The 12,761-nt window shown below is 49.8% G+C and overlaps 1 protein-coding gene across 3 annotated transcripts in view; it reads right to left on the reverse strand.

Annotated features, from left to right (window-relative positions):
• ANKRD28 (ankyrin repeat domain 28) overlaps positions 1 to 12,761 on the reverse strand; it is an 89,956-nt gene that overhangs the window by 2,371 nt on the left and 74,824 nt on the right. Inside the window, exons 22-28 of one of the 3 annotated variants that reach the window (XM_027769161.1) lie at positions 8,197 to 8,284; positions 8,032 to 8,115; positions 6,881 to 7,026; positions 3,803 to 3,885; positions 3,077 to 3,159; positions 1,850 to 1,941; positions 16 to 753 (exon numbers count right to left, since the gene is read on the reverse strand). In XM_027769161.1, the coding sequence (XP_027624962.1) occupies positions 467 to 753; positions 1,850 to 1,941; positions 3,077 to 3,159; positions 3,803 to 3,885; positions 6,881 to 7,026; positions 8,032 to 8,115; positions 8,197 to 8,284 (863 nt within the window). In that variant the 3' untranslated portion in view covers positions 16 to 466. Of the gene's footprint in view, positions 1 to 15; positions 754 to 1,849; positions 1,942 to 3,076; positions 3,160 to 3,802; positions 3,886 to 6,156; positions 6,469 to 6,880; positions 7,027 to 8,031; positions 8,116 to 8,196; positions 8,285 to 12,761 lie in introns of those variants that run through there. The other 2 variants (XM_027769162.1, XM_027769163.1) reach the window with 2 other exon arrangements.

The following is a 12,761-nucleotide window of genomic DNA, read 5'->3' on the forward strand; positions in this document are numbered from 1 at the left end:
AAAAAAAAAAAACACCTTTTAAGTTATTTGGTCCTTTGGCAATTTGCTGTGCACATAATGCCTACTGTACCAAACGTTTATTGCCTTTAAATTTAGTTGCAATTTTATTGAGAAAATTTAAACCTAGTGTCCTTATCTCTTCTTTCACGATAGTGTTGCTTGTGTAAGCAGCTTGGGGTACAGTGTCCCGAATTATTCTGGCACTGCAAAACCAAATTAAACAATTCCACAAAGCAATCTGACATCAGTGTGTTTTCCTCTGGTCAAGTCTGTTTCAAGATTCTAGAAGTTTCTTTTGCAAAACTTGCCTTTAAACTGTCCCCTAACGTCATCGCGTCTCCGACGCCGTTCGCTGTGCGGTCTTCTCCTCTCAGGTTGGACTTGGACGTGATTAAGAAAGTGCCTTTGTCCTGGAAAAGGGTTTGCAGGGCTCGGCTGCGAAGGCCCCGGCCGGCCGGCCTGCCTCTCAGTAGGTCTCCGAGTCGGAGTCGTTGAGCTCCTCGGCATCGGTGTACAAGCACTCCTGCTCCGCACCGACACTGTTGAAGCTGCAGTAGGAGCTGGGCCCGTGCCGCATGATGGGCAAGGCTTCGAAGCTGACCGTCTTCGAGGTGTTGGTGTACCGATGGATGGCATTCAGCGTCAGGGAGGACAGAGGGCTACCGGAGGAGACAGGCATCATGGTGGCCAGGATGAGGGCCAGGCAGTCTGCCACGTCCTTGTTGGGAGCGCAGGCCAGAGCCGGGGTGTATCCTGGGAGCACAGGTGAGATTGCACAATCACAGGCGGGACTGGCTTCACTATAGACGTGCCTGAAGGCCTTCGACTTTAGACACATTTTAAATTACTTCCCTACAACAGAGTGTTTTAACCACAGTGATTCGTAACTCTCAGTAACACAGAAAAAGGGAACAGCCATGGAAAGCTAGGGTGGAAGACGACCTTGCAGACTAGGTAAGAGGCGAGGGAACGGCCGGCAGGGGACGAGCTCGCAGGACCCCACAGCGTACCCGTCTGTCTGGATCCATACCAGATACGGCAGGAGCACAGACAGGGAGCTGCTCCTCTAGAACGGTGAGCAGGCGTGGCCGCTGAGTGAGCCACTCGAGTCAGCCCCGACGGCCGGGAGGTCCAGGGAGGCAGGTTCACAGCTGGGCGCTGAGCAGGGCTCAGAGAGGCGCCGAGTGTGCGACACCTGGCTGTCAAGGGAACTCTCCTGAGGTTCCACATGTGCCGTAGGAATTTAAAAATGGCTCGTGCTTACTATTAAACCACAGGAAGGCAGCAGGTGTTCAGCAGCGCGTACTCGAGTTCTGCCTTACCCCCACCTGCGGCTGCAGCCACCGCCCGCTCTTCTCCCTATTCCTCCCCGTGCTCGGGTGTAGCCCGCCCCCCACGTGATCTGCCTTCTGACTGGCTGAGGGACTCGTCGCAGAACACCATCCAGGTGGGGACAGTCACCCACATCCCGGAAGCCCTCATGTCCCCCACCCAGTCGCTGCCCTCTCTTCCTCCATGATGGAAACTGCCGCCCTGGCCCTTAAGGCAGGCCATGACAACGCCTGAGAGAATGGGACCCGGGCTCCTGAGAGGAGCGGTGTGCGAGTGTAAGCAGGAGGCACTGACTCGGGCTTCACCGCAGATGCGGGAATTCAGCTCACCCACTGGATGGCCTTTCCCTGCGTCTTTTGCCCGAATTCCTTTGCTATCAAGTATTATTGCTATTCGGTATTAACTCCGCTTACCCCTTTGACCACCAACACATCCCCAAGGTGATTTTTCTTCCGTGTGGCTCATCGGAGATGCACACTCGCGGCGAGGAGCAGTCAGGGAGGGCAGAGCTACTCACCATTCTCGTCCACCGCGAGCACACTGGCTCCTTTTCCCAGAAGCTCCTGCACCACCATTGTCAGCCCATTGCGGGCAGCCACATGCAGAGGTCTGGGGAGAAAACACACATGTGCATGCACACACGTGTACACACGTGGCACAGACCCCTGGCTATCAAAGGGCATTCTGCCCAGCTGTGAAGACCCAGAGACATGAAGCACCTCGTCCCGAGAGCAGTAGGGCGGATGGGGACAGCGCCAGACACTGCGTCGACGAGCCGGGCTGTGGGACCCACTGGCAGTTTCCCCCTTGCCAAACCTTGTTACTCCCCTAAGCCTCAGTCTAAAAAAGATGTTAACCACCAGAGCTGCACTAAGTTGTTATTTTAAGAGATGAGGCTGGCAAACACACACAGAGGATATACAATAAAATCAACACTGCAAATTGCAGCAGCACAAATTCAGATGGCCTCTGCAAACGGCTTGTGGCTCACAGGACTGAGGCTGGGACCCTCACGGGACGTGCCAATCCGGTAAGGCTTTCATATTTACCAAGTCTCAGTGGAGAACAGCAGATGGAAATCGGGGAGGGACGGTGGAAGACGCTGACCTAAAATCTTAGTCGGCCTTCAAGCTGGCTGCTCACATGGTTAGAAACTTATTTAATGAGATCTCTTTATCGTACATACTTAAAATGCTTTACCTCGTTTTTTGCTAGTGACAACATATTACAGTTGATTTCCATAAAACACACAGAACAGTATAACTTTACTTCAGAAGACTATATGAGTAAATAGATTGAGGAAAAATACACTATTTTCAAAGTTCTAATAAGGTTTAGTTCAAAAATTTCTTTAGCAATATTCCTGTTAAGTTGTGATAATTTTAGAAACGAGTTCTTGTTTTCTTTCTTCCATAAGAAAGAGAGACAGAGAGACAGAGACAGACAGACAGACAGCTCCAACAAAGTCCAGCACTGTGGCCCACCATAGTCCTGACCGGCTCTAGGCCATGGCACACGCTGGCGTGTTCAGGGGATCTCGGGGCAGGAGTCTGGAACTTTCCCATGTGGGTCGGCCTTGCAGGCCACCATGTGAACACTTGACTACACAGCCCCAGAAACGTAGTCATAATTTTTAACTGCTTTTCTGACTGAGAACTAACCCAACAGTCACATGTAAGGAAAAAACCCAGGATGTTTTTGTAATTACAGGTTACGAGGTTCACACACGACTCAAAACACTCACGTTTGCAAGGCTGCGTTGGTTGCATTGATGAGGTTTCTATCTGTTATCTTTTCCAGTATTAACAAGGCACTAGTTTCATGACCCTGAAATTGTGGCGGACAGCTCGTAAACACTTGGGCACCATTAAAGACAGACGCAAATTCCGACCACCCCGCCCCAGTCCCAGAAGTCTGCAGCCCACACTCCCGCCCCGACTCTCCTGGCCAAGGCCGAATAGCTGCCCAAGCCTGGACAGGGAGTGGGGATGGGGAGAAGACAGAATCAGGATCGCAGAGAGACCGTAGCTGTGGCTAGGCTTGTGTTCCCAGGCTTCCTTGGCCTATGTGGGGACTTTCACCCACGATGGTGCCTAGTGCGTCAGTGTTTCTGCTCGGGAGGCCTGAGGCCAGGGGTCGCTAGGCAGGTTGGGTCCCTAACTCTGTCCGTCTTAGTGAGGCGGGAAAATTTTCTTTCTTTTTTTTTAAAGGTTTTTTTTTCCATAGGCGTATGTGCTCACCAGAGAGGAGAAAAGTGAGAGGTCACCCCTCGGGATGGCCACGCCACAATGCCTCTCCCCTCGGGGCTTTGGGCACGTGAGCACACATGCCCAGTGTGATTTTCAAGCCACAAGGTCTGGGACTTGAGCTGTGGTCAACCACCACTACATCCGCTGGCCCCGAAGTGGGAAACCCTTCACGTCGCTGTTGTTGTCAAGGGTGAGGACCTGGCTCTTGAGCACGCTCGTACCTTGCTGCAAGCCAGGTGAAGGGCGGTGTTCCTGTTGTTGTCTTGTAAGGTCAGGTCAGCACTGGCACTGCTCACCAGCATCTCTGCGAGGAAAAAGGCATCGGTTCTTACGTTTACGACTGTTCCTTAGATTACCAGTAACTCACTGCAGAGGGGTGAAGGCACAGAGGAGAGAACGTCTATCCCTCTGGCGGAGACGTCAGTGAGTAAGCAAAGTGCACTGTGATGTCCACACTACGGAGGGCTACGTTGTGTGGCCGAGTCATCAACAAGGCAATCCGAACTGGATCGTGAGTGCTTACTAACTTTCAGACTTCGTGTAACATACTCTGGCTCGTTTAATACCACTCCGACAACCCTACTGGTCAGTGCTGTTACTTCCCTCATTCTACAAATGAGAAAGCTGAGGTCCGGCTACTCTCCTGGAGGATCTATGACACGCAACATTTAGGCAACTCACAGTCAGAGCCAGTGTTGTTCTGTGTTTTAAAGGTTTTCGCCATAGGGTGTGTGTGTTCACTAGAGGGAAAGTGAGAAATCGCCCCCATAATCTGGACACACACATACGCGCCCGATGTGTTTTTTACACTGCCAGGTTCAGAACTCGAACCATGGTCAGCCATGTAGGAGTCCAACACCTTACCCACCACACTACCTGCTGGGCCCCCAGAGCCAGCGTGTCAGTGTTTTTTATTTATTTTATTTTGTTATTATTATTTTTCATTTTGACCAGAGAGAGAAAGACAGAAAGGGAAAGTGAGAAAGCAAGCTGCCACATCTAGACCTGAACCGCGTTCGGCCATGTGGGAGTCTAGCGCCTTACCCGCCATGCCAACTGCTGCCCCCAAAGCCAGTGTCCTTAACCACAGTGCCCATGCCGCCCTGCTAAACGCAGGACACTCGTCAGTCAGGAAGAGCAAGTGAACACGCCGGGCCCCACCTGGAATGTGGGCTGCAGGAGGTCCAAGGCCTCACACTGCAGGACTGTGGGGCAGCTTGCAAGGAAGCCAGGAGGCTCGGGACTGACGTCAGAGTGAAGGCAGATGTGAGGGGGCCGGCCGGCACGTGGCATGTGGTTAAGAGTGCTGGACTCCCACATGCTGATCACGGTTCAAGTCCTGGACCTGGTGGCTTGCTCTCTCTCTCTCTCAATCCGTCCCTCTCTGTCAAAGTAAAATGAATGAATAAAGTTAAGTAAAATAATACTTTAAAAAACAAAGCAATATTTAAGGGGCTTCCAGAACTTCACAGAGAATGGAACTGAAGCACAAGTTTATGGGGTGGATCAGCAGGTGGCGTGGTGGCTGGGGCGCTAGACTCCCACGTGGCTGACTGTGGTTCGAGTCCCAGGCCTGGTGGGTTGCTTTCTCACTTTCTCTCTCTCTCTGGTGAGTGTGCGTTCCTTGTAACACATCAAAATAAACAAGTAACAGTTAAATAAATACTTCTATTTTTAAAAGTACACGTTTACTTTGGCACAGAAAAAACCCCTGAAATCCTTAATTTTTCAGGATGCACGTTTTTCATGAACCCGCCTCTCCAGAGAATGAGGACAGAACCCTCGAGCGCCTTTACCGACTGTGTTCGTCTGCCCGTTCTCCGCAGCCATCATGAGCGGCGTCTTCCCAGAGGCGTCCGCAGAGTTCACCTGCGCGTTATGGCTGAGCAGGAGCTGCAGGCACTCCACGTGGTCCGTGAAGGCGGCTGCGTGGAGAGGAGTTCTGCAGCACAGAAATGAAAACGCGCAGCTCAATCTACACGCTGTCTTCACTGTCCCCTGGCTACATGCCAGGAATACGATGACGAGCGCTTTTCAAAGGTCTACACTGGGCTATAGGGGCGAGGCCTGGACACACCGCAGGGCTGAAGGAGCGCGGTCCTGGCCCTCATTCTACAAATGAGAAAGCTGAGGTCCGGCTACTCTCCTGGAGGATCTATGACACGCAACATTTAGGCAACTCACAGTCAGAGCCAGTGTTGTTCTGTGTTTTAAAGGTTTTCGCCATAGGGTGTGTGTGTTCACTAGAGGGAAAGTGAGAAATCGCCCCCATAATCTGGACACACACATACGCGCCCGATGTGTTTTTTACACTGCCAGGTTCAGAACTCGAACCATGGTCAGCCATGTAGGAGTCCAACACCTTACCCACCACACTACCTGCTGGGCCCCCAGAGCCAGCGTGTCAGTGTTTTTTATTTATTTTATTTTGTTATTATTATTTTTCATTTTGATCAGAGAGAGAAAGACAGAAAGGGAAAGTGAGAAAGCAAGCTGCCACATCTAGACCTGAACCGCGTTCGGCCATGTGGGAGTCCAGCGCCTTACCCGCCATGCCAACTGCTGCCCCCAAAGCCAGTGTCCTTAACCACAGTGCCCATGCCGCCCTGCTAAACGCAGGACACTCGTCAGTCAGGAAGAGCAAGTGAACACGCCGGGCCCCACCTGGAATGTGGGCTGCAGGAGGTCCAAGGCCTCACACTGCAGGACTGTGGGGCAGCTTGCAAGGAAGCCAGGAGGCTCGGGACTGACGTCAGAGTGAAGGCAGATGTGAGGGGGCCGGCCGGCACGTGGCATGTGGTTAAGAGTGCTGGACTCCCACATGCTGATCACGGTTCAAGTCCTGGACCTGGTGGCTTGCTCTCTCTCTCTCTCAATCCGTCCCTCTCTGTCAAAGTAAAATGAATGAATAAAGTTAAGTAAAATAATACTTTAAAAAACAAAGCAATATTTAAGGGGCTTCCAGAACTTCACAGAGAATGGAACTGAAGCACAAGTTTATGGGGTGGATCAGCAGGTGGCGTGGTGGCTGGGGCGCTAGACTCCCACGTGGCTGACTGTGGTTCGAGTCCCAGGCCTGGTGGGTTGCTTTCTCACTTTCTCTCTCTCTCTGGTGAGTGTGCGTTCCTTGTAACACATCAAAATAAACAAGTAACAGTTAAATAAATACTTCTATTTTTAAAAGTACACGTTTACTTTGGCACAGAAAAAACCCCTGAAATCCTTAATTTTTCAGGATGCACGTTTTTCATGAACCCGCCTCTCCAGAGAATGAGGACAGAACCCTCGAGCGCCTTTACCGACTGTGTTCGTCTGCCCGTTCTCCGCAGCCATCATGAGCGGCGTCTTCCCAGAGGCGTCCGCAGAGTTCACCTGCGCGTTATGGCTGAGCAGGAGCTGCAGGCACTCCACGTGGTCCGTGAAGGCGGCTGCGTGGAGAGGAGTTCTGCAGCACAGAAATGAAAACGCGCAGCTCAATCTACACGCTGTCTTCACTGTCCCCTGGCTACATGCCAGGAATACGATGACGAGCGCTTTTCAAAGGTCTACACTGGGCTATAGGGGCGAGGCCTGGACACACCGCAGGGCTGAAGGAGCGCGGTCCTGCCACAGAGGCCTCACCTGTGCTATGAAGGCCCTGAGGAACAACTAGTGTAAAAGCAGGATAAACCATGGGACTGCTAAAAAGCATGACGCGTTAAAGGAATTCTGAGAAAAGGGAATTCTGAGCCAAAACCGCCTATTACCACTGCTTTGCCTCTGCCTTCCTATGTAGAAAACTGTCACCAATGCTAACAACCACTCCGGGCGACAAACGCATCAGTTACGGAAGGGGGTCCAGCTGTGGTGGGCACAAGGGTGCTGCCAAGCAGCCGTGGAGCCACGTGGGTGGCCTGGGCTCAGGTCTGGGCCCACATGAACATGCCAGACACGCGCACACGTGCTGTGGTCCTGGTTGGCTGGGAAGCTGCAGGGAGCATCTGCAAGACCCTCTCAGGGAGCTCCCTCGCTCCCTCCCCAGATGGAGAAGAAACTCTGAAAGGCAGAGGGCGGGTGGTCAGCTGTGGCAGACAGCGGGGATGCCCAGGGTCCAGGCCCAGCTGTACAGGGTGAGCTGCTGGTGTGGACGCGCACGCCCTGACCTGACCAGCTGCCCGAGCACTCTGCTGACGGTGCTTATCCCCTCTCTGAAAAGATACATACTTATAAAAAATAGGTAGAAATAAATTTAAAAAGGGGGGGACTTTTACATTTTAAAATAGTTGTAAAGACTGACAACTGAAAGTGAAAGAAAAACTGTTTAAAATTTAAAAATAAGATTTTATAGCAATTTATACTTGCGAATACAAAAATCCACTTCCCACTAATACCACACTCTGCAATCCTCTCACACGAGCCAGCAGTCAGACCGCTCCTGCGGAAGCGGCCGTCCCCTGGAGCGGACTCCTACCTTCCTTTGGAATCGGCGGCGTTCACGATGCTGGCACCTAGCGTGTCGATCAGCATCTCGGCAGCACCTTCATTGTCGTTGATCCTGCGTAGGGACAAGGGGTTACTGTGACAGCAGAGGCACTTCTCAGACACAGCAAATCGGACTCACTGCGGCGTGACTTACACAGCGCAGTGCAGAGGGCTGAAGGCGTTCCCTTCCACTTTCTGGAAAACCTCCTGTTCTAAGAGGAGTTCTACACAGGTCTCGTGACCTAAGGAGGAAAACGAGAGCTGGGTATGAAAATCCGAAAAGGGTGTTGGCCGAGATGTCAAATACAAGGGAGTGCGTATGGAGGGAGGTACAGGTCCCAGACATCACCCCGTCTCCCACCTTCCAGGCCCGCTGGCCCTCTGTTCATTCCAGGAAAGTCCGAGGCATGTGCAGCTACACGCACACACATGCTCTTAGATGCGAATGGCATGTCCGACTCTGGAACCCGCTTTAATCCATAAACTGTGTGACTCCTACACCAGCACACACATGCTCTTAGATGTGAATGGCAGGTCCGACTCTGGAACCCGCCTTAACTCATAAACTGTGACCCCCCTACACCAGCACACACATGCTCTTAGATGCGAATGGCATGTCCGACTCTGGAACCCGCTTTAATCCATAAACTGTGACCCCCCTACACCAGCACACACAGCAATCTTTTCTGTTGTTGTTCTTTTTTTTTTTTTGGAGAGGTTTTTTCGCTATAGGGCGCGTGCGCTCGCCAGACAGACAGAGACAGACAGAGAGACAGAAAGAGAGAAATCACCCCCCAGGGAGGATGGTCACGCCGCAATCCCTTCTCCTCCCTTCTCCTCTCGGGATCTTGGGCACGCACGCACACGCGCCCGGCGACACAGCAATCTTAACACTTCGATGTCCCAAAGAACGTCACAGGACAGGGGTATATCCTAGCTGATCTAATGCTTCTAGTTATGGGTTTTGAGGTGACTGCTAATTTGGGGGGATTTTTTTTTTTTTTGAGAAATTTTGCTGTAAGCTGTGTGCACTTGCTGAAGAGACAGAGAGAGAGGAAGTGAGAAACCACTCCCCGGGGGAGGGTTCACCGTAGCCCTTTCTCCATCCTCCTCTCAGGACTTTGGGCACACACAGGCACCTGGTGTGAGTTTCAAGTCGCTGGGTCTGGGACTCGAACCGCAGTCTACCACATGGGAGCCCAGTGCCTTTAACTACTACGCCACCAGCTGGCCCCATACTACTAGTTTAAAAACACCTTTGTGATATTATTAATAATACGGTAATGAAACATTTTAGTACTTTTTAAAATCAGGTATTTTTATAGGACATTTTCCTGGAAATAGCATTGTGGTAAAAGAAAAGAGCATTGTGACTACTTGTGGCCAGCAGCTCACAGTTTTGCTTTTTGTCTTTTAAAAAATTATTTAAGTGTGGGACCAGCAGATGGCATAATGGCTATGTTGCTGGACTCCCATGTAGTAGACCGTGGTTCGAGTCTCAGACCTGGTGGTTTAAACTCACACCAGGCGTGTGTGCCTGCGTGCCCAAGATCCTGAGAGGAGAATGGAGGAGCAAAAACCTCTCAAAAAAATTATTTACATTTATTTATTATTATTTTAAAAATTGCTATTGGGCATGTGTGCTCACTAGAAAGAAACAGAGAAAAAATAAAGAGAAAGAGCAGGTCTGGGACTAGACTCACGGCTGTCCACATAGGAGTCCAGTGCCCTCATGACTAGGCCACCCACTGGCCCAGCAGTGGGTGGTTCTAATAGCAACTTTGAAAACAGGAAAAAAACCAAACCTCAGAATTTCTTAAGCTAATTTTCAAAGCCAAAGTTTCAGTTAAAAACACCCCAATTGCTAGACTAATTCTGCAAATTATATATATAATTTATATATAATAAATGTATATATATTTTAATTTATATATGTGTATATATACTATATATATGTGTGTGTGTGTATATAGATATTTCACTTCATTAGTCACTTGGGATCTGCTTTAGAAATAAATTAAGATGTTTAACTAGTCTTTTTTTTTCTTTTTTATAACTGCCCAGAGAGAGACGGTGAGCAAGGAGGAGTGGTAGAAAGCACCCTCGATCCGGCAGGGTCACGGCGCAAGGCCTGTCCTCCACTTCTCCCTCTTGTCAGGACTTTGGGGACGTGCACACTCTGGTGCCTGGAATGTTCTCCAAACCATCAGGGCCAGGAACTACGGTCAGCCACGAGGGACCCCGCTTCCGGCACACAGCTCTCAGCCACTGGGGTACGGAGCCAGGCCACCAGCCCCGGTCTCTAACAGTCAGCATCAACGGCTACAGCACACGGATCCACCGAGGGATCTGAGAACTACTTTGAGTAGACTGAGGAAAGTAAGCCCTGGGCTCTCGGTGGCTTCCAGCAAACACTATGGGTGATACCAAGTGGACAATCTTATCACTTTATACATCACAGTTGATAAAGATTTTGGTCTTGCTGATGTTTCAGAGGGCTGTTCTGAGGGTGCCAAAGCTTCATAAATATGAACAGACTTTAAAAGGAACAAGTGAGGTAGGTACCGTAATTGAACATAAGTCCCTATGTATAGTCAGCTCTTTCCTGAGGCCTGGCTGTTACTTTGTTTTCATTTGGAGGAAAGGCTGTTCTGTGTTCTGCTGGAGTGCTTCCAATTTTCTTTCCAGTCCTACAACAATTACTAGTCAAAGGAAAACCATTTTACATATTCCACTCTCAGAATCGCAAATCACAGAAGCCCTTTGGCTGTAAACATGGAGTTACTTTTAGACTGTAAAGTCTTGTCTTGTATACAGCCAACACACACTTAATTCCTTCCAGCTTAATTCAGCATTACAACCCTGCCACAAGCTGAACATTAGACACCTCTGCCACCATCTCTGAACGGCAACGAGGCATGGAGTTCCTGCAGAACCTGCGTCTAGTGAAAGGCGTGCTTAGAGTCTAAATTCAGCCAGATAGGGCAGGAACTCACTCCAGGTGGACAGCGCTCTGCGTTTAGATGCGATGGAGAGCAACTCTCCGAAGATCGGTTTACAGCAAGATGTTTACAACTAAAGGTCCTGAGGAGAAAACCTAATCACCGTATGATTTTTCCAATGATTAATTTTCACCAATATATATGTGTGTGTGCATGTGTGTGTGTGTATTTTGTTTTTTTGGGAGGGAGAGGTTTTTCCTACAGGGCACGTGCGCTCACCAAACAGAGACAGAAAGTGACAACTCATCCCCCCAGGAGGGATGGCCATGCTGCAATCCCTTCTCCATTCTCCTCTCGGGATCCTGGGCATGCATGCACACGCACCCAGAGTGAGTTTAAGCCGCCGGGTCTGGGACTCAAACTGCGGTCAGCTACATGGGAGTCCAGCGATATCGCCATTATGCCAACTGCTGGTCCCATGACTAATATATTTTTTAAGAAATTAAAAACCAAGTAGTAACAGTTTTTGCTTCCAAATAGTCTTATCTCACTAACTTTTTATAAAAACAAAATTCATGTTTATGACCCACTATATTAGATATTTTGGGTTTTCCTTGTGTTTGTAAAATGTCAAGCTGCAGTATAAAAACAAGTCAAATTCCAAAGGCGAATACGGTATTTTCTCTGACTTGGGAGTAATCATTGGCCACTGTATTACATCATTAATACCAATGTGAGTGAGTTGAAAAGGGAAAAGAGAAGTAAAAACCCAAAGGTTTTACACATTTTCAAAACTGTTTTTGTTGAGGATTTGAGGTAGTAAAGTGGAAAGAGACTTGCAACTAAGCATTGTGAATTAGCAGTAGACAAACCACTTGAGTTCTTCTGGCATTATCAGTACTCAGGGGCTGAAGGATGACCGACAGTAATTACAGGACAAGTCTTCAAGAAGAGCCCAAAACTTCCTCGCAGAAAAATAATGGAACCCTCAACTCTGGCATAAAGATTAAAATGAAAATTAAAATGCTCTATCTGGAAAATATTGAATGGAGACACTTATTCAACTGTATTTCTGTTGTTGCTGTTGTTGCAAAATTCAAGTTTTTCTTCTTTGCCGTAACTCAGCACTGTGGTCGGGCTGGCTCCGGCCGAGGGCCGTAAAGCGATGGACCACCAGGCAGACGGCAGGCAGACTCTGGTGGGCGTCGGGGTTAGGAGCTGCTAACCCACCACCTTTTCTATTTAGCAAATAGGGAGGGGGGCGATTTCTGTTTTCTCTACGTTTTGAGGAAAAGTTTTTAAATTGTGAAGTACAGCTTTGTAGTGACACTGTTATAACTAACAATCTCAATGTATGTTAGATTTCAAAACAAAACGAAGTTCATTTTTCTGCTAAATAAAGCTGTAACTCCAAACTTCGACAAGACTGATGTCCACACTCGGGTGTTTTCTAAAGTGACCACCCATGCTCTGCACGAGCACGATCTCGACAGGCCTCATCAAGTAGATTAACAACAAGACAAGCTCGACCCCGCTTTTGGCCAGTACACCCTCATCTTAAAGTAGCTTCTGCTCCCCTCGACCTTGGCTGGGTCTCCCTGTGAAAGGAGTGACTGAGCCGCTGGGAAGCTAAAGCCTGTCCTGAGCATGCAGCAAAGGGAGCCCTGAGGGAGCCAGGTCGAGGACCGGCCCGGATCCCAGGCCTCCAGAGCAGGGCGCACACACGCTTCCTTCAGGGCCATGCGTGTCGCCGTGGCCCTAGCAGCCCAGCCCGCTC

This window comes from Tupaia chinensis, unplaced genomic scaffold (assembly GCF_000334495.1).
Source record: "Tupaia chinensis unplaced genomic scaffold, TupChi_1.0 Scaffold148822_2, whole genome shotgun sequence".
Taxonomy (NCBI): domain Eukaryota; kingdom Metazoa; phylum Chordata; class Mammalia; order Scandentia; family Tupaiidae; genus Tupaia; species Tupaia belangeri.